This window comes from Diceros bicornis, chromosome 31 (assembly GCF_020826845.1).
Source record: "Diceros bicornis minor isolate mBicDic1 chromosome 31, mDicBic1.mat.cur, whole genome shotgun sequence".
Lineage (NCBI taxonomy): Eukaryota > Metazoa > Chordata > Mammalia > Perissodactyla > Rhinocerotidae > Diceros > Diceros bicornis.
This window is the reverse complement of record NC_080770.1, coordinates 11,329,891-11,350,273: the sequence shown is the minus strand read 5'-3', so window position 1 is coordinate 11,350,273 and position 20,383 is coordinate 11,329,891. Positions and strand designations below refer to the sequence as shown.

The window sequence follows — 20,383 nt, the reverse complement described above, 5'->3', positions numbered from 1 at the left end:
TGCAGAAATGGGCTAGTTGATCCTAAAATTCATACGGAATTGCTAGGGACCCTGAAGAGCCAAAACAATCTTGAAAAGGAAAAGCGAAGTTGGAGAACTCACACTTCTCGATTTCAAAACTTCTACAAAGCTACACAACCAAAACAGCGTGGTACTGACATAAGAATAGACATATAGATGAATGGAATAGAATTGAGAGTCCAGAAATAAACCCATACATCTATTGTCGATTGATTTTCAACAATAGCGCCAAGGCCATTCAATGGGGAAAGAATAATCTTTTCAATAAATGGTGCTCGGAAAACTGGATATCTGCATACAAAAGAATGATGTTGGAGCTTCACACCATATACAAAAACTAACTTAAAATAGGTCAGAGACCTAAATGTAAGAGCTAAAGCTATAAAACTGTTAGAAGAAAATGTAAGGGTAAATCTTCATGACCTTGGATTTGTAAATGGTTTCTTAGATATGACAACAAAACACAAGCAACAAAAGAAAAAATCAATAGGCTTCATCACAATTAAAACCTTTTCTGCATCAAATGACATTGTCAAGATGAAAAGATAACCCACAGAATGGGAGAAAACATTAAAAATCATATCATATATTTTATAAGGCTCTAGTATCCAGAATATATAAAGAACTCTTACAACTCAACAATAAGTATATAAACAATCCAGTTGAAACATGGGCAAAGGATTTGAGTAGACATTTCTCCGATGAAGATATACAAATGGCCAATAGGCACATGAGAAGGTGTTCAACTCATTTGCCATTAGGGAAACGCAAATCAAAACCACAATAAGATACCACTGCACACCCACTGGCATGGCTGTATTAAAAATAAAAAAAGAAAAAGCGTTGGTGAGGATGTGGAGAAATTGGAACCCTCATACAGTGCCAGTGGGAGTGTAAAATGGTGCAGCCACTGCGGAAAACAGTTTGGCAGTTCCTCAAAAAATTAACTATAGAATTACCATATGACCCAGCAATTCCACTCCTAGGTATATTCCCAAAAGAAGTGAGGACAGAAGTTTAAATAAAAACTTGTACATAAATGTACACAATAGTCCCCAAACTGGAAACAACCCAAACGTCCATCGATGAATGAATGAATATACCAATTGTGGTATATCCATACAATGGTGTATTATTCAACCCTCCGAGATGAAGTACTGACCCATGCTATGACATGCATGAACCTTGAAAACATTATGCCAAGTGAAAGAAGCCGGACACAAAAGGGTATGCTATATCAAGAATAGGCAAACCCATTGAGATAGAAAGCAGATTAATGGTTGCCAGGGACTGGGGAGAGAGGTGAATGGGGAGTGACCACATGAGTACTAAGTTTCCTTTTGGGGTGATGAGAATGTTCTGGAACTAGACAGTGGTGATGGCTGAATGAACAAAAAGCCACTCAACTGTACACTTGAAATAGTTAAAATGGTGATTTTATGGTATGTGACTATCATCTCAATATTAAAAAAAAAGACTGGAAGGAAATATATCAAAATGATAACCTTTGGTGATTGTTGTCTTTTTACTGCTTTGTATTTCCCTAACTGTTTACAATAAACATGCAGTACAATAATAAACTTAAATTTCTCCTGTCATTGTTTGAGGCAAATCTCTTAAACTTAGGGCATCCCTGCCAGGCGCCCTCACTCCAACCCCGTGGCCCGCAACTATGGGCCAGGAGGCATTCTGCACAGTGGTTACTGCAAGGGCTTTGGAACAGGCAGACTGGGTTTGAGCGGAAACTTGGGCAAGTCACTTACCATCTCTCTGGGCCTTGACTCCACCTGTAAGAGGTGGCTAACACTTCTTATTCTCTAGTTCTGACAATGAGATGAGATCATTTCTAAAAAGGGCTCAATGTACTGCCTGGCACCCAGTAAATGCTCAAGATATTGGAGAAACCACTGTTTCTTTTCTTTTCCTCCCACAATGCCCAACACAGAGCTAAGCACAGCCAGCATTTAGCACCTGCTCGTGGAACTGAACAGCAGGAACATCCTGGCATAGTGAAGAAACGCACAGCTCTGACCCAGACAGTGACCTTTTTATATCTCCCAGCCCCGACTCTAAGTCTTGGTGACTTGAGGCAAGTCGACTTCCTCCTCTATGCCTCAGTTTCTCTGTCTGCAAAATGGGCAGCTGGATGAGAAACCGCATTCTCTCCTAGCCTGGCAAACTGCTAACATACCGATTTGACAGATGAGGAAACAGGAGGCTACTGACTTGCAGGGAACGTGTGACAGCATCTGGGTCTTCTCACACCCTGCAGTTCTCTAGGAGAAGCCTGACCTGTGATGCTCCTCCTCCTCACCTGCCCATTAGTCCCAGTATGGAGCCAGTGGGGGAGGGGAGGTACGGATGGGGTCTGGGCCTCACCTGGCTGGCCTCAGTGGGGTGGAGTCCATGGGGACAGGGCAGCTCGAAGATCCCCAGTGTTCTCCCAAAGGCTGTGATGAATCCTCTCGCCTTGCGCCTGTAGTTGGGCCCACTCTGGCCTATTTCATGCTATTTCATTGTCATTGGCAGGACTGGGCTTGTTGAAGCTGGACCTGGGCGTGTCCCAGCCTCTCCCTGCCTCTCTTGGTCCCTGTTCTCTTTCTGCAGGAGCCAGAGCTTATGTGTTCATCTCTGAAGGTTGAGTCTATCCAGCCTTCAGGGATCAGGGCTGCCTGGCCCCAGGGGAAAGGTGCTGTGCTCTGTCTTGCTTCCAGGCTCTGGGCTGGCAGTATCCCTCCCCTCCCCTGTCCAGCTGTGCCAAGCCTCCTTTTGTTTCTTGGCTTCTGCCCTGTTTGTGCTGTGACTGGCCCAAGAGAGGGGTGTGGGCTGGCAGGTGCCCTACGCAGAGCCTGGAGCAGCATCAAGGCCTGGCTGGCCCACCCCAGGGCCCCCTGCCTGCTGCCCTCAGCCTAGCTGGGTCCCCTTCTTTCTGCCCAGCTGAGGCAGGGCCTGGAAGGGCACAGTGGCAGGCCCTCTGTGATGCTCCTGTTGCCATGGCGACCCTAGATGAGAAGGCCATAGCATTCTGCCTCTAGAACCTCCACCCATCTGGCCAGCTCTGCCCTGCCTGCCCCCTTCAACCCCAACTGAGACCACTACCCTAACAGATAAGATTCTGCCCCTCTGAAACTGACCTCCACTGGAGCGGTGATGGTTGGTAGTGGAAGAGGCAAAGGATCCAAAATCAGAAGACCCAAGGGAGGCCTTGAGCTTCAGCATCCTCCTCTGTAAAATGTGGATAATAACGCCATACTGAACTGTCCCTCAGTAATGCCTCTGTGACTTTGCACAGGCTTTTCCTCTAATATGTAATGCTCTTCCGTCCTTCTCAGCTCAGATGAACTCCTACTCATGCTTTGCAACCCAGCTCAAATGCCCCCTTCTCTGTAAAAGTTTCCCTGACCTCTGTGCACTTGGCACAGATGTTAGGCCTTGACGTTCTGTGTTAGAGTTATTCAAGGGTTTCCTTGGTTTTTATTTGACTATGAATTCTTGGAGTCAGGAATAAGTTTAGGCTCAGTGTGGGTATCAGAAATGGTTTGTTGAATGGCTGCTTTGCGGAATGGAAAGTGGAAAAGGCCGACCCTGACGGGGTTGGGCCCCATCCTTGCAGGGCTCAATCGTGGGGCCCTTTGTCCAAGCATGGGTGCGGGTCAGTCAGAGCTTGCTGTGGCCTTTCTGCGTGCCTGAGCTGTGCCTGGCTGGCTGGGGACATTTTCATGGCCGAGACCTACTGGAAGAGACTGTGACTTGTGCCTGGAGTGTGCGGGTCCTAGCGCTGGGGTGGAGCCAGGAGCAGCTTCTCACGGGATCTCCTGGGGATATTCCGGGGCATCTGGGAGAGGGAGGGGCGCTGGGGCAGCACTGTCTGCTAGTCCCCGTGGGATTTTGGAGATATTGCCAAGGGATGTGAGGTTCAGAGGAAAGGGAGGGAGCACTCCACTGTCTCCCAGCCCCGTCTCATGGCTCTATAGCTGTTGGTCAGGGTCAAGGAGATGAAGGCGCCGTCCGCAGGGCCGCACAGACTGATCAGCGGACCAGGCTTCCGGGGCCAGAGCCAGCTAGTCAAGGGCGCCCTCGAGTGGCCACCGTAGGGGAGGCAGGAACCTGACCGCACAAAACGGCAGGTGTTTCCTTAATTCCTTCAACTAATACAGAGTGGAGCATCCGCGTACCAGGCATGGTGCCAGGCACATGTTTCAATTTTAATTAAAAACCATATTTATTAATCATCTGTTAAACGGAAAGCACTCTCCCTAGTGTTGATGTACGTCGATGGGGGAAGAGGGCATAAATACAAGGTAGGGAAATATTTCCTTACAGCACCGATTCTCAACCACGGTGTCCATTAGACTTGCGTGGGGAACTTGAAAAAACGCCAGCGCCTGGGCCCCATCCAGACCAACTGAAGCTGGAGGGGTGGGGCAGAGGCACCCGGAATTTGTAGACGTTCCCCAGGAAGAGTTGACAGGCGGCCAGGCGTGAGAACCACAGGTTTGGAGAGTTGACTGAAACGTTTCCCGTCCATCATTCTCACTGGTTGCAGAGGTACGTGTTATTGTCCCATTTCATAGACGAGGAGACTGAGGCTCAAGGGAACCTGCCCCTTTCCCCGATTCCGCACAGGAGGCAGCAGAGATACAGCAAATACTCCTACAAGGCTGTCCCTGATCTCTGAAGAGACTCTCTCATAATAGCAGTGGCGTTATTGTTTGCTGTGATTTAAAAAGTACCCGAAGTCCTTGTGAAATAATTCTTTTTTTCCAGGCAGAGAATTATAAAGGCAATTTTTGTGATGTGCACTAAAATCGCCTGCAATCTCAGCATCGTTAACGTTTAGGAGTATGTCCGAGAGGGAGAAGGGAGGGAGGGGGTGGATTTATTTTAAGGCTCAAGGTCATATTGTAAATCATCGATTCTGAAAGTGTGGAATGAAGACCAGTGGTTTATAACCCTCACAGCGCTTGTTAGAAACGCAGCATCCTCCAGGTGGCAGAATGAGACTCTGGAGAAAGATCCTGAGAAGCTGTACATTTAATAAACATTCCAGGCTATTCTTATGGCCACTGAAGACCAAGAGCCACTGCTGCCTCGAGCTTTTACTTAATACAAGAGGAGCATGTCCTAGACACCCGTAACTTCCAGCGGCTTAGGAGGGCCCTCCCTGTGGATTGATGTATTAAAATGTATGGAACCAGCTGCTGAGATATCAACCAGCCGCCCTTGGGGACCTGGGTACATGCTCCCATTTTGCATGTGCTGGCTGGGAGCTAGCGGCATAAACACAAGAGCTGCTGTGTCATCCCGCGCCAGGCCCAGCCCCCACACAGCAGCCCCCTGCCCCCCTTCTCCTGCCATAGCTCTGAACCAGCCTACTAACTGGGTCTCGCCAGCCAATCACAGCCCGAATAACCTATGATGTCACCAGCAGCCAATCAGAGCCCCTCACCAGTATGTGCAGCGTTCTGTCACTCTTACAGAGCTGATGGAATTCTAAAGCAAGGCCATCCTTTCCCGATAGGGACACAGGGTCCCTACACACAGGTGGCAGAGCCAGGACTTGAAGCCAGGACTCCTGGCTGGGCTCCAGTGTTCCTTTCACTGTCCACAGTGCTGCCAGCCCCCCAGGACCTGGGCAGAGGCTCCCTGTCTCTGGATAGCTCCCACAGGAGATGAGGCCCTGGGCCCACCCCCTCCTTCCCACCGCTCTCCCTGCAAGACCTCAGGGGTCAGAAACAGATTCCTCAATCTCTGGATTTTAGGGTCCAGAGAAAATGGCAGGATTGGCAGGGCCCGTGATGGAGGGGGTTGCCCCAAATTCCAGCCCTAGTCTCAGCCCCACGCCCCCCCAGGGAGGAATTAGAGGGGCCCTGTGCTGGCTGCTGCTTACGGGCAGATTATGAGGAGGGGCCACGACAAGGGCCCCTTTGTGGAGGCCCTGGCTTAGGGAGTCAAGTGACTGCTTAACACACACGTGGGCAGTGCCAGCCCCTCGGCGTGGGCAGGGGCACTGGCCAGAGAGTCCCACCAGTCCAGTGGCCAGACCTTTCGTGGGATCGCCTGACAAGCCTGGAGCCCCACCTGTGAGTAGGGGCTGCCCCAGGCGGGCTGGGCTGAGGCTTTGAAGGCCTTTGGGGCGGGTGACTGTCCCTGCGTACGTGCATGGGGTATATACACACAGGCAGCACGTGTGCAGGTGTGTGGGCACCTTTGTGTCTGTTCAAAGGCCCTGAGGTCAGAATGAGCTTGGTGTGCACCAGGCATGGAGAGACAGCCACTGTGGCTGCACCAGAGCAAGTGGGGGAGGGTGGGTGTCAATCATTGCTTCAATAAATTTTTATTCAGCACCTCCTATGAGAACACAATAGAAGCTTCCATTCTAAGGAGGGAATAGGCAGTAAACAAGCAGACAGCCTGCAAAATACGATTCCAAATATAACATGATAAATGCTATGTAGAAAAATCTAGCAAGGTGAGGAGGCAGAGAGTGCCGAGGGCAATGGGATGCTATTTCCAGGTAGGGTGGCTGGGGACATCCTTTCTGAGGAGGTGACCTGAAGTGGGAATGACCCACACAGTTAGATCAGGGAGAGCATCCCCCTGGGAAGGAGGATCAGCAGGTGGAAAGGCCCTGGGGCCACCATTCAGTAAGCATTATTTGACCATCTCCACCAGCCAGGCTCTGTTCTGGGCACTGGGCACAGGGCGGTGGACAAGGCTGACCAGGCCCCTTACCAGTTCTTGCTCCAGGGTGGCTGAGGGAGCTTGGGGAGCCAATGAACGAGATGGGCTCAGAACACTGCCTGGCTCAGAGGACGGAGCCCAGTGTGTGGACACTGCTTTTGTCATCACCTTTGTCATACAATTTAGGGGCACAGACCTATTTGTGAGCAGCCTCTGGGCTCCCTTCCTTGGCTTCCCACCTCCCACAGGCTGTCAGAGCCGGAACAACCTTAGAGGCCACCTCATCCCCCTCCCAGTGTCCAGACGGGACAGCTGAGGCCTGGCGCAGGGAAGGGTCCTGGCTAAGGTCACTCATGAGTCCCAGACTAGCTCTGACCAAGGCCCCTGTTCCCTCCTGGCCCCCCATCAGTGTCTCTGTTTGTCCACCAGGACCCAGGCCCACCTGCTGCAGCCCCGTGCCTGGCCATGACCGTCACCTACTCAAGCCAAGTGGCTAATGCCCGCCTGGGCTCCTTCTCCCGCCTGCTGCTGTGCTGGCGGGGCAGCATCTACAAGCTGCTGTACGGCGAGTTCCTCATCTTCCTGCTCAGCTATTACACCATCCGCTTCATCTACAGGTACCAGCGGGCGGGCTGGGGCCGGGGCCTGGGAGGGGTGCCAGCTGAGGCTTGGAGCTCCTACAGGGCCTCCCGGCCAGCCAGGGGGGGCCACACACCAGAGACATAAGGCTGAGCTGAATCATGGCCAAGCCCTGGGGGCTGGGGGCTGGGGGCTGGGGGCTGGGGCTGGGGCTGGGGGCTGGGGAGGAAAGATAAGAAGGCAGACTGCGAGGGCAGCTCAGCCCAGCCCAGAGCATCTCAGACACCCTTTCCTCCAATCCGGGCCTCACCTGCTCCCACTCAGTCAGCCTGTTTTCCTGAATCCCACACAGGCTCATGGGCCCAGAGCGTCCTCCCCCCACCCCCCGAATAAAAATGTTTATTTAGGGGCCGGCCCCGTGGCCAAGGGGTTAAAGTTCCGCGCACTCTGCTTTGGTTGGCCAGGTTCGCAGGTTTGGATTCCAGGCACAGACCTACTCCACTCATCAGCCATGCTGTGGAGGCATCCCACACACAAAATAGAGGAGGACTGGCACAGATGTTAGCTCAGGGCGAATCTTCTTCACCAAAAAAAAAAAAAAGTTTATTTAAACAATAAAATATGACAGATATAATCACAGAATATAGCATTTTAAATGGAAAAAGCATTAATGACGGCAATGGATTGAAAAATAGCAAATACAGAAAATTCTCAAGTTCATAATAATAACACTAGTCACAGAACACAGTGGTTTTCTTTGGTTGTTACTAGGGCACCAACATACTTTTTTTTAAAAAAAGAAATTAGAGTTTATTTTTTAGAGCTGTTTTCGGTTCACTGCAAAATTGAGTGGAGGGTACAGCGAGTTCCCATATACACCCCCGAACACACACACACACAGTCTGCTCCACTATCAACATCCTGCAGCAGAGGGTAGATTTGTTATAACAGATGAACCCACGTGGACACACCATTATCACCCAAAGTCCACATTAGGGTTCACCCTCGGTGCTGTACATTCTGTGGGTTTGGACAAATATACAATCATGTGTATCCACCAGGACAGTATTGTACAGAACAGCTTCACTGCCCTAAAAACCCTCTGTGCTCTGCCTGTTCATCCCTCCTTCCCATACATTCTTTTAAAGACCAAACACTTGGTTTCAATCTGCTTTTAAACTGCCCTTTGGATTCTTTAAAAGGGTCAGTGGTGCCTAAAACTGACCCCTTCAGCAGGATCTTCCTCCCTACACCTCACAGAAAACCTTCCGGGAGGCCTCCTCCAGCCATGGGGCACAGGCCCTGGTGGGGTTCGGGGTGCCAGAGAAAGAGTGGGACCGGGTTCAGGCCAGAGGAGGGGCGCTGGACGGGGCCAGTGAAAGGCACAGGGTGGATGCCGGGCAGCACAGAGGCAGCCACAATCCTAGCGTGCACCTGGCTGGACCCGGGACCAGTCTCAGCCATCTCCTCCCAGAGTCTATACATCTCCACCCGCCCCCTTCCCCAGGATGGCCCTCACAGAGGAACAGCAGGTGATGTTCGAGAAGCTGACTCTGTATTGCGACAGCTACATCCAGCTCATCCCCATTTCCTTCGTGCTGGGTGAGGTCCCCCTTGCGGGTGTTGGGGGTCCTGGCGGCTGCTCCAGGCTCCAGAGGGCGGACCATGAGGAGCTGGGGGTGGAGGGGAAGGCCAGCGGCACGGCAGTGCCTGTGGGTAGTTCAGGGAAATGGGGAGACTGCAGCCAGAGGGGCTGAAGTTAGACATCAGGAAGGACTCCTGCTGGGAGCACCCAAGACCTCATTTTCTGAGGCAGCGCCGACATTAGGATCCCTGGAGCCTCTGCGCAGGCGGGGAGGGCTCTGGTGGATTTCTGGGATGGGCAGCGGGGCCCGGGAGAGAGAACTCGAAGCTCTCACGCCTTCACGCAAGGCTCTGATGGTCTTCCCCTCCCGAGCGCCTTCCAGGAGGGTTGGGGCTGGGCCCGCTCCTGTTAGAAAGATGGAGAAACCGAGGCGTGGCCCTCGCTGGGCTCTGGCCGCAGCCTGGGCCCTCGCCCCTCGCCCCCCGCCCCTCTCGCCCAGGCTTCTACGTGACGCTGGTCGTGACGCGCTGGTGGAACCAGTATGAGAACCTGCCGTGGCCCGACCGCCTCATGAACCTGGTGTCGGGCTTCGTGGAGGGCAGCGACGAGCAGGGCCGGCTGCTGCGGCGCACGCTCATGCGCTACGTCAACCTGGGCAACGTGCTCATCCTGCGCAGCGTCAGCGCCGCCGTCTACAAGCGCTTTCCCAGCTCCCAGCACCTGGTGAAAGCAGGTGGGCGGGCCCAGCGGCCCGGGGCGGGGCAGTGGGCGGAGCCGGACACGGACAGGGGCGGGGCCGGAGCTGGAGATGGGTGGAGCCAGAGGCCCCTGGGCTGAGGATTGGGTGGGAGGCCGAATTGGGCGGGGCGGAGTCAGGTGCCTGAAGGCGCGGGGAGGCCAGGAACCCACCCTCTGAGGACAGGAGTCTGAGATAGGGCTAAGGACTGTTGAGGGATGAGGGAAGTCCCAGGCGGGGGACGGTGGTGGGGCTTTGGCAACTGGTGAGGAGCTAGGGTCTCTCCTTCCCCCTCCTGTCTTCTGGTTTCCAGTCTGCGACCTCAGCTTCTGACCTTCTCTCAGCCTTGCCTGACTTGGCCCTGGTTAATAAAACAGACCCTTCCTCACGTGCTCAACCCAGAACAGCACATAGTAGGCACTCAGTAATTATTTGTTGAAAGAAAGACGATGGGGGCTGGCCTGGTGGCGTAGTGGTTAAGTTTGTGTGCTCTGCTTCAGTGGCCTGGGGTTCGCAGGTTCGGATCCCGTGCACGGACATACACACCGCTCATCAAGCCATGCTATGGCATTGTCCCATATATGAAATAGAGGAAGATTGGCACAGATGTTAGCTCATGGCCAATCTTCCCCACCAAAAAAGAAGAAAGAAAGAGGATGGCAAAGGAGCTCCGAGGTCCCTATGGGCTGAGCAGGGACTTGGGCCTGAACCATGGGCCCTGACAGGGCCTGGCCTGGCCACCTGGCCAGTCACTCCTTCTGCGGGTTCCCCCATCCACTGCGTTCTTCACTCTACCCCACAGGCTTCATGACCCCCGCGGAGCACAAGCACTTAGAAAAATTCAGCTTGCCGCACAACACGTTCTGGGTACCCTGGGTGTGGTTTGCCAACCTGTCAGTGAAGGCCTGGATTGGAGGTCGAATCCGGGACCCTGTCCTGCTCCAGAGCCTGCTGAACGTGAGCCCACTACTCAGACGGGGCTGCTGCAGAGTGGGAGGGTCGTGCCCTGGGTGAAACAAGGTTTCCTGCAAAGAGAAGGCCTGAGCCCCTGAGGGTCTTCCTAGAGCCTGCCCTGGGATTGTAGGATCTTTTCCAGCAGGATTCCACAGCCTGAGGTGCCCCAAATTCCCCTCCCATCCCCTCTTTAAGGTGAGCCTCTGAGATCCTGGTTCCTTTTTGATAGATGAGAAGGCTGAGGCACAGAGAGGTTAAGTGAGCAGCCCATGACTACACAGTCAGGGCTGGACCATGAGCACCAGACCCTGCACCTGGGGAAGAGCTGGGAGGTGAGCCTGGGAGAAGCAGGTGGTGGTCAGAACCCCAACCCTCCCCCCTGCTCCCCAGGAGATGAACACCTTGCGTACTCAGTGTGGACACCTCTATGCCTACGACTGGATTAGTATCCCGCTGGTGTACACGCAGGTGAGGACTAGGCTGGTGAAGCAGTCCCTTTGGGAAACTGAGGCTGGGAGGACCCAGGAAGCAGCCTGTGATGGGAAGGGCTCACTCAGAGGCTGAGGAAGAGGCTCACCCTGGGAGTTGGGGCTGGACTTGACCAGTTCTTTCTGGTGCCAAGTTCGAAGGGTCCAGGCTCCTGCCTTGTCCAGCCAGGCAGAGGAAGTGTGATTATCCCCATTTTAAAGAGGAGGTCACGGAGACTCAAGATCACACGATGTGCAAATCGGACCCTGTACTCCCGGCCTAGGGAGCTTCCTGACTCCAGGTCCCCACCCAGCCTATTTCTGCCGCCGCCTCCCTCCCCTCCCAGGTGGTGACCGTGGCGGTGTACAGCTTCTTCCTGGCTTGCCTGATCGGGCGGCAGTTTCTGAACCCAGCCAAAGCCTACCCCGGCCACGAGCTGGACCTCGTGGTACCCGTCTTCACGTTCTTGCAGTTCTTTTTCTACGCTGGCTGGCTGAAGGTGAGACTCTCCGGGACAAGGCTGTGGGCGTGGCCAGCCTTGAGAGGAGAGTCTCCAAGGTGGAAAGTAGGGTGCTGGGCCCCGACCACGACCATCTGGTCTACTCCGCCCTCGTGTTTTTACATACCAAGAAACAGACCCAAAGAGCAGCGGGACCTGCCTGAGGCTTGTGTCTGATCGCAGTGCTTCACCCCCAAGGCCTGCGCTTAGAAGGTGTGACAGACGTAGGGACAGCTCTGTCAGTCTCACGACTTGATGCCCCCTTAAGGGAATGTTCCCCAGCTAGGAAGTGCATGGAATACGAGTGGCAGTGGCAGGCCCTGCTGGTGAGGCAACTTCTCATTGTCCCCAGCGATTGGGCTCTGGGTCCCAAATTTGTCCCCTCTGCTTAGTAAAACAAAAGCCCTGAGGTTAACTATCTACCTCCAGCCCCCACCCTTTAGAATTAGCATCACCTCTTCTTACTCAAGGTGGCTGTTGGGGGGTCTCAGCCCCACCCCAGTGGCTTATCCAAGTATTCCTTCCCACCACACCCACTACTGTTTTCTCCCCACCTCTTTATCTTTTCATCCATCTCTCACCCACTCTTCCTTTCTTTATTTTTTGGGTTGTGGTGGTGGCGGGTCTCCCTCTCTCTCCTTCCTGTCTGTGTTACATACACACACACACACACACACACACACACACACACACATACACACAGAGCTATTCCCTCTCCCCTTCCTCTAGTTATCTTTGGTTTCTACAGATCAAACCAGATCACGCCATTTTGCTCCTTGGAATTCTCCAGGGGCGCCCAGTGGCTTGCAGGATGTCCCCTGAACCCCTAGTGCAGCTCATCGCTACTGCAGGGCTCTGTCAGGGGATTTCAGGGCTTAGTGCCCAGAACTCTGCCTGCCTGGGCCATCCTTTATTCAGCACAGCCTCAGGATATGTCTCTGTTGCATTAGAAAATAATGAATAAACGAATGTCTGGAGACATTGAGTAATGTGAATGAGTGAATGAGTAAACGAACGAATGAATAGAATTAGGCAGCTCCAGGTGAGATACAGTGAGGGGAGATAAAGGTGGTGGCTTGGCTGATGGACACACTCAGGGACAGCTCTGGGTGTCAGGGAGGGCCTGGCTTGGGAGAGTCAGAAGGGCTCGGTGTCCAGAAGGGAAGGGGAATGCGGGTGGGTGCCCATGTGCGTGGGAGGCTGGAGCCCTTGCACAGTGGCTTTGGAGACAGTGGTCAAGCAGGAAGGGCATCATGGGGCGGGGGGAGGGGGGGAGGGATGACAGAGGCCAAGATTTAATGTGGGGAGCAAGGCTGCAAGGAGCTCTACCAGAGGATTTCCAGAGCCTCACCTACCCCCAAGGTGGCAGAGCAACTCATCAACCCCTTTGGAGAGGATGATGATGACTTTGAGACCAACTGGATTGTCGACAGGAGCTTGCAGGTACGGAGGGAGGGATGGAGCCTGTCCCAAGGACCTCCCCAAACTGGACCCAGGGAGGGGGATCCCACAGTTCTGTAGGGAGGCCTCACAGTGACTTGGGCCCCCTCCACCAACCATTCACTCATAGGATTCTCTCCCCAACTTTTGAGGCTGCAGGTAGGCATCAGTCTCTCCATTTCACAAGTAGGGAAACTGAGGCCCAGAGAGGGGGAAGTGACCTCTCAAAGTCATCTGGCAAGTGCAGTGTCCTCCTTGGCCTGACCTTTCTATTGGACTTCTCCTTCTGTCCCCGGTGACTAGGTGTCCCTGTTGGCCGTGGACGAGATGCACCAGGACCTGCCCCCAATGGAGCGGGACATGTACTGGAACGAGCCAGAACCACATCCCCCCTACACAGCTGCTTCCGCCCAGTCTTGTCGACCCTCCTTTTTTGGCTCCACCTTCAACATCAGGTGGGCAGTGCCAGGAACCACCACTGGAACCAGTGGGTAGAAATCCCCAAGTACAAGGGTCTGCCTAAGAACTTAGGATAGCACTAATTAATAGATATTGGGTGCCTACTGAGTGCCGGGCACTATACTAAACTCTTGATATATATTGACTGTTTTTTTCCTCCCAATAACCTTGGTTTGTTATCTCCAGTTTACAGATGATTAAATCCAGGTTCAGAGAGATTAAGTTGCCTAGCCCAAGGTCACATAGGTTGTAAGCGGCACACACGGGCCAGGTGTGTCTGATCCCACCTCCACACCCTTACTCCTTACCTTGACCTGCTTAAGCACTCCTACAGGTGGAAGCACTTGTAGGTCCCTCCAGTCTTAGCCCCTCATGTCCAGAGTTGGAAACTAAGGCCCAGAGAGAGAAGGGACTTATTTAAGGGCAGTCAGTGATCAGCGATGCTGGTGGGGTGTCAGGGCCTGATTCCTGACTCTGGTCCGGAACTATGTTTTCTGATAAGCCAGGGTGTTTGGATGGGGAGCAAAGTGGGGTTCCCTGGGATGCGGGAGGGGCGGCAGGCATGTCCCAGCAGGAGGCTGGGTCATCACAGGTACCTTCTGGGTAGACTTTGCGCTACAGAGTAAAGGCCTCAGGTCACCCACAGCAGCCACACTTTCCTCCACATGGGTCCCTGATTCGATCAGAATCCCTTTTGAGCTGAAGGGCCGCCCCAGGGAGCCCTCTCTCCCCAGGATGACAGACAGGACTTTGGAGAGTGTTTGGTGCATGTCAGAGTCCATACCATCAAGGTTTTCTTCCACAGTATTCAGCCCTGTTCTCTTCTTGCTCTTTTAAGGACCAAATATCCTCCTAAGCTGTAATTAGAATTAGTTCAAGTTCGCTAATCAGTGCGAGGAAGGTTTGGAAAAGTGATCAAATGAAGAATGGAGGCTTGCTTAGGTCAGAAACATTTCTGGAGGTTGCTTTTGAGTTCTACATAGTCTGTACTCCAGCAGCTGAAGGTTGGAGCAGGGGAGAGTGAGTAACAGAGAATAATAACGCACAGACCTTGCCTCCAAGGAACAGAAATTTAGTGAGGGAGCTCAAACCCAAGGCCCAAACTCTGGGTACACAGTACAAGGTATTGGATACCTGGGAAAGGGACAGAACGTAGAAGAGGGATCACCTTTGGCCGCCTGGGAGGTAGCCTCCAACTGGGCCTGCTGCGGGGCCTTGAAGCATGGGGAGAATTTGGACATTGGCAAGGACAGGCCACTCCCGGGTAGCAGACAGCTCACTCACTTGCAGAGTAAAGGCCTTGGGCTCCCAGGAAGCCAGATTTCTCTCCTTGGGGATGCTGCTCCCCAGTTGGAACCACAAATCCCTGGCTTGCCCACAGGGCCTCATCTGACCATCCATGCCTGGGGACCAGTAGTTCAGATTGCCTGGAGTAAGGAGTGTTAAAGGCAAGATGTGGGTGATGAAGAGGAAGCCCTTAAATGCCAGGCTAGGGAGTTTGCATGTTATCCTGGGCAAGAGGGAGCCACAGAACAGTGAGGTGAGCTGGGCCAGGAGGGATTAATTGGGAGGTACAGGATGGATCAGGAGAGAGGAGAGTGGGGGCATTGTGAGAAGACTGTATCTCCTTGGCGTTGGGCCAGAGGGAGGGAGAGGAGAGGGGGTAAGGGAGAAGTAAGGTCAGGCTTCCTTCCTTGTCCCCCCACTCAACCCTTAGTCTGCTTTTTTCCAGTCTGCATAAGGAAGAGATGGAGTTTCAGCCAAATCAGGAAGAGGAGGAGGAGGGCGCTCACCCTGGCATCATTGGCCGCTTCCTAGGGCTGCAGTCTCATGACCACCATCCCCCCAGGACAAATTCAAAGACCAAACTGCTATGGCCCAAGAAAGAAGTCCTTCTCCATGAGGGCCAGCTCAAGAACCTCGGGGGGGCCAGACAGAACTCTAGGGACCAGGAAGACAGCAAGGCCTGGAAGATTAGAGGGGAGGATGCCTTCAGGTCCGCGGCACTGTATGGGAGGTCAGGCTACCACAGTGCCCCACAGACACCGCTCAGCCACACCCCGATGGTCTTCCCACCTGGACAGTCAGCACCCTCCAGTCTTTGCAGAGTCTCGGGCATAGACGGCACTGGCAAAGACCAAAGCCTACAGCTTGTGACTCCTGGGACCAAGAAGAGCTTTGAATTGCTCCCAGAGTGTGCTGGGCCCTCCACGGAGCACCCAGAGTTGTGTCACATGAAGAGGAAAACTGTTGAATTTAACCTGACGGACATGTCAGAGGCCCCCGAATGTTATCTCAGAGAACCGCATTTGGAGCAATCGACGAACAACATACACACCATACTCAAAGATCACGGAGACCCCTATTGGGCACTGGAAAACAGGTCTGCCCTCTACAAACCCAGGTCATTGCCCTCCCCAGCTTCCCTTGCTCTGAGCCTACACTTCTTGCACACTTTCCTCTGGTTCCATCACTGCCAGAGTATGCTGGACCTATGGCCAGCACTGGCTTGGGGCACATATCTGGCCATCTCAGCAGGGGACTTGGGGAAGTGTTGGGGACTTTAGCTCATTCACCCAAGAGCCTGACATCACCAAGAACACCCTGGAACCCAGGTGAAGGATGATGAGGGTGCACTGACAGGAGTGATGCTGGAGCAAGAGCTACCAGGTCAGGCTTAGGTGGGCAGATGTTATCACTGGACTCAGCCTACTTTGAGCAGGGGTGGCAGACACAAACCCGTGGGGCAGAACTGGAGGCTCTAGGCTGTAGCCCCAGAACTCAACTCACTTCCCAGGCTTAGCTGGGAGATCGCATATGAGCAGTCCCCATGCCTGGAAAGGGTGCCACACGACTGGGGACTGGCAGATGGTGAGGGCCCAGGTCCCTTGGGGGTATCTGACTGCTTTGGGAACCTCATGAAAAGGCTTAACTTAAATGTGCTCCTTATGCTTCTTTGGGGTCAGTCCAAAGCTGTCACAAAACTACCAGATGTTTCTCTCTACTTTCTTTTCTGGATAATCACCCAATTAGATCCACCCTACCCCACCCCCAGTCATGTGGGAGGGAAGTGTAACTTCCTATTTCTAGATTCTCAGTTACTTCTGTGGTCAGAATACACAGCACTGTGATTGAAAACTTATTAAAAGGGCTACAATCTGTCTCGCTTCTAGGGCTAGACAAACTTTTACAGATTACCTTGGCTTGTTTAGGAAAGGATGTTCATGTAGTTGTTAGGAAAGACATAGATGGCTCTGCAGTCTCCTGACACCGCTCGCTGGTTTTCAATATTTAAGATGTCTCCATCTTTACCCTTCTACTGCAGCTATTTTAGTACTGAAACAAGGAATTTTCCACCCTCATGTTGTGAACTTTCTCAAATTCTCAACAGGGATGAAGCACACTCCTAAGCCTGTTTCCCATGAGAGATGGACGCTTCACCGGCCTGGTCCTACCTGCATGTACACCAGCAGGACACTGACCCAGTCACAGCCATATAGCTGTCCACACTGAATATGTTCCTATGACAGCCTGAATTCAATGGTTAGCTTAATGGACAACAAAAATCAGTAGTTTCAGGACTATTTAAGCCTTTAAATGCCTTTTGTACATAAAAATTGTGAAAGCTAGAACGAGCCACTGGAAACATGTAATTCAAAACACCTAATTCAGAATCAGGAGTCCTTAAGACCTGTCTGAATTCAACACACCCAAGCCTTGGTATCTTTCCCAAACTAAGGAGTTTAATAAATGCAAATCCTCCTAGCTGTCTCATTTTCATTAGTGTGACTGAACTATGGCACTTACAGCCTTAGCGAAGATGGCCTAGACACATTTCTAGCCCATGGAAGAACTCAAAGACAACAGCTGGGTACCAAATTACTTTATTTGAAGGAATGGTACAAATCCAAGAACTTAAGTAGATGTTTTGGTACAACTTATAGAAAAGGTCAAGGTAACCCCAACATGCATGTGTTGCCTTGGTGGACCAGGGAAGTCACCCGGTGGCTAGGGGAAGCCAGCCTGAGACTTAGCTCTCATCACTGTCTCCCAGGGTGTGCTTGTCAAAGAGATACTCTGCCAAGCCAGATTCGGGGGCCCCCATCTTGCGCAAGTTGGTTACGTGGTCACCCAATTCTTTGATGGCTTTCACCTGCTCGTTCAGGTAATGAGTCTCAAGGAAGTCACAGAGCTAGAAAACAGAATGGGAAAGAAAGTTATGAGTAAGCTTTCCTGGCTGGGAAATGATCTCCTCCAGTTACTCCCAAGTTGCCAATACTCACGTGGGGGTCATTTTTTTCAGTGGCCAGTTTATGCAGTTCCAGTAGTGACTCATTCACATTTTTTTCCAAGTGTAATGCACACTCCATTGCAGTCAGCCCGTTCTCCCAGTCGTCCCGCTCTGGTTTCTGAAATGAGACATGGTTAGGTCAAGGCATCTGCAGTCTCTACCAATTAAATCACAAGTCAGCAAGCACCTAACTTGTAACCACTGCACTTCAGCAAAAGGGACATACACATTTCCCCTGATGAGTTTCCAATTGAACATCCTTGCCATTACTGTTTGCCTACCATAGCTTAGATGGTAGGCCTAAAAAGCACAGAAGACAAAAGCCGAATATATCCTCATTTTATAAGGGCAACTGAGCCTCTGAGTGATTTCTGACACCTGAGGACTGCCAAAGAGATTACAAACATGACATCTCTTGGATCTTTTGTTCACCTTGATATCCTGCAGGAAGATTCGGCCACCTCGTTGGTTCTGCAGCTTCATCAGTTTCTCAGCATGTTCCCTCTCCTCATGAGACTGGTGAAGAAAATACTTCGCAAAGTTCTTCAGAGCCACATCATCGCGATCAAAATAGTAAGACTGAAAGGGGAACATGAACATGTTATGTTAGGGCTTCCCAAAGAAAGGCAGTTTGCTAGCCTAGCCTTCCGTTCTCAAAGCCCAGCAAGAAGGGGTCTGTGCCTAAGAGACTGGGGGCAAGAAACAGTAACTAGTTTCTACTCTGAAGTACAAAATTGAAACTTGGTCCTTGAAATTCAAAGTTTACTATAAAGAACCTTTAGGATATCACAGAATTGACTCCAGCATGGAATGTCTTAAGGATCTGTATTAGTGCCAAGTAAACTTCTTACAGCCCATGTCAAATTTGATTGAAGAGAGGGTTGAAGAAGTGCCTCCTCCCCCTCTTCCTTGATCAACCCATGTTAAAACATGAGCTTGCCAGCTTACAGCATGCTGATGGATTTCTAAAATTAACCCACTAGGCAAGGTGACAATTGTGGGCAATGCTAATGTATGTAAACATATTGCCAGTAGAAAGCAAAAATGATTCAGTTTTAGTCACTTGCTGTAGTCAGGTGTTCCTGGAATGGAATGGCACTTCACAGAAATCCAGGCGTGTTTTCAAATCCATCTGGAACATGTCTATTCCTGGATAATTTGCAGAATCATAAGACAACTCTTAACTAAAACTCCCACCTAATCGCCTAAAACCAAGATTTTGGAAAACGAATTCCACTGCTTACTACATGGAAAAATGTCTTGCCCAGTAACTGTTGGTGGACTTTTTCCAAGAACTAAGCTTTAATTAGAGGGCCACAACACTTAGACACAGAAAAGATAAAGAATTAAGAACCCAGGCACACAGACGCGGGACTGAGACAACTGTCGGCAGAAGGGGAGATGTCTAGAGATATGCTTCGATTCCAGTGGGACTTGGAGATAAGCAGAGGGTGGAGACAGCTGCGCGGCAGTGGCGGGCCCACGGGAGATAAGCTACCTAGCACCAGCCCCCAAGGTTGCTATTCGACGCCATTACCCAGCAGGCTCCGCCATACCCGGGGGATGGGAGCTGGACCTCTTCTCCCCCATCACCCAGCAAACGGAGGGCCTCAGGGACACGTGATCGGACGCAGAGGAGGGATGGACATGGAAAAATCCACCTTCCCAACTGCAGGATGGAACAAGGGGCAACCCCGGGATGTCAGGAAGCCAGGCTCTCTTTAGCTATAGAAGGGTGCGCAGTGGCGACCCCCCCAGGGGGACACTCGGAAAGGGCGAACCGTCCACAATTTCTGCGCAAGCTAAGTCCCGGGAGACCTCGGGCGGCCTCCATCTTCCCGAAGGGCGCGCGGAGGCGGGAGAGCCCGCCCGGTGGCCACACCCCCGCCCCGCCCCGCCCCGCCCCCGGGAGCCCGCGCCCGCCCTCACCATCGACAGGTAGACGTAGGAGGCGTAGAGCTCCAGGTTGATCTGGCGGTTGATGGCGGCCTCCGAGTCCTGGTGGTAGTTCTGGCGCACCTGCGAGGGGAACGCGGTCGTCATGGCGGGCGGCTGAAGAGAGGCGGTGGCGGCGGCTGCGCGGCGCTGGAGCGGCGGTGGGGGCCTTGGGGCGGGCCGAGAGCGCTGTGATGGGGTGGCGAAGGGCTGGCTCTGGGCGGCCGGCCGGGGTGGGGACGAGCGCCGGGTTCCGTTCAAGCACTGTTGAAGCAGGAAACCTCGGCAACTCCCACGAAGACTGTGGCGCAGGTCGGCGCCCGCCGCGCTTTTATAGCGGGAGCCGGCGTCAGGCCCGCCCCGGCCAATCACACCGGCCGCCCGCGCGCCGGGCCCCGCCCCTTCCGGGGGCGCGCGGCCCTGCCCCGCCCGGCGGTGGGGGAGGGGAGGCCTGGGGGCGGCGGCGCGTTCCCGAGCGGGGGCCGGGGAAGGCATATCTGAACTTTGGGGCGCGTTTGGTGCGGTTGGACGGAAGCTTGGGGAGGGGCGGGAAGCCAAGCTCGGAGCCCTGACTCCAGGCACGTCCTGGGTCGTGGAAGCGACGGGAAACTGTCCTTGATCCCGGGGGCGCGAAGGGGCACCCCGAGACTCTTGGCCAAGGGCGCGTTCCAAATCAGATCAGTTGCCACACCCCGAGGTGACTACCTCGTGATGCAGATGGGGAAACTGGAA

At 53.0% G+C, this 20,383-nt stretch overlaps 3 protein-coding genes across 4 annotated transcripts in view; 1 reads left to right on the top strand and 2 right to left on the bottom strand.

The window, feature by feature from the left end:
* Positions 1 to 2,444, bottom strand: part of RAB3IL1 (RAB3A interacting protein like 1) — a 46,040-nt gene extending 43,596 nt beyond the window's left edge. For both annotated transcript variants that reach the window (XM_058526691.1, XM_058526693.1), the window contains exon 1: positions 2,401 to 2,444. In XM_058526691.1, coding sequence (XP_058382674.1) covers positions 2,401 to 2,429 — 29 coding nt within the window. In that variant the 5' untranslated portion in view covers positions 2,430 to 2,444. The remainder of the gene's footprint in view (positions 1 to 2,400) is intronic.
* Positions 2,445 to 6,041: 3,597 nt separating this feature from the next.
* On the top strand, positions 6,042 to 17,205 carry BEST1 (bestrophin 1). Its single transcript, XM_058526690.1, has 11 exons — positions 6,042 to 6,104; positions 7,135 to 7,322; positions 8,792 to 8,886; positions 9,369 to 9,602; positions 10,408 to 10,562; positions 10,950 to 11,027; positions 11,374 to 11,526; positions 12,889 to 12,969; positions 13,270 to 13,421; positions 15,158 to 15,829; positions 16,817 to 17,205. The coding sequence occupies exons 2-11, from the start codon at positions 7,171 to 7,173 to the stop codon at positions 16,833 to 16,835; spliced, it is 1,791 nt and encodes a 596-aa protein (XP_058382673.1). The 5' UTR covers positions 6,042 to 6,104; positions 7,135 to 7,170; the 3' UTR covers positions 16,836 to 17,205.
* Positions 17,206 to 17,293: 88 nt separating this feature from the next.
* Positions 17,294 to 20,146, bottom strand: FTH1 (ferritin heavy chain 1). The gene is made up of 4 exons (XM_058527224.1): positions 19,646 to 20,146; positions 18,149 to 18,295; positions 17,709 to 17,834; positions 17,294 to 17,617 (listed from the first exon to the last, which is right to left on the bottom strand). The coding sequence occupies exons 1-4, from the start codon at positions 20,144 to 20,146 to the stop codon at positions 17,456 to 17,458; spliced, it is 936 nt and encodes a 311-aa protein (XP_058383207.1). The 3' UTR covers positions 17,294 to 17,455.
* Between the last annotated feature and the right edge of the window lie 237 nt (positions 20,147 to 20,383).

What these genes read in the sequence shown, in the direction of transcription:
- BEST1 (XM_058526690.1), top strand. Translation starts at nt 7,171, where the DNA reads ATGACCGTCACCTACTCAAGCCAAGTGGCTAATGCCCGCCTGGGCTCC. An exon ending in CCCCATTTCCTTCGTGCTGG is followed by an intron (nt 8,887 to 9,368) that starts GTGAGGTCCCCC and finishes CCTCTCGCCCAG; the next exon opens with GCTTCTACGTGACGCTGGTC. An exon ending in CCAGCACCTGGTGAAAGCAG is followed by an intron (nt 9,603 to 10,407) that starts GTGGGCGGGCCC and finishes TCTACCCCACAG; the next exon opens with GCTTCATGACCCCCGCGGAG.
- FTH1 (XM_058527224.1), bottom strand. Translation starts at nt 20,146, where the DNA reads ATGCCTTCCCCGGCCCCCGCTCGGGAACGCGCCGCCGCCCCCAGGCCT. An exon ending in CCTACGTCTACCTGTCGATG is followed by an intron (nt 18,296 to 19,645) that starts GTGAGGGCGGGC and finishes TTCCCCTTTCAG; the next exon opens with TCTTACTATTTTGATCGCGA. An exon ending in TCTTCCTGCAGGATATCAAG is followed by an intron (nt 17,835 to 18,148) that starts GTGAACAAAAGA and finishes GTCTCATTTCAG; the next exon opens with AAACCAGAGCGGGACGACTG.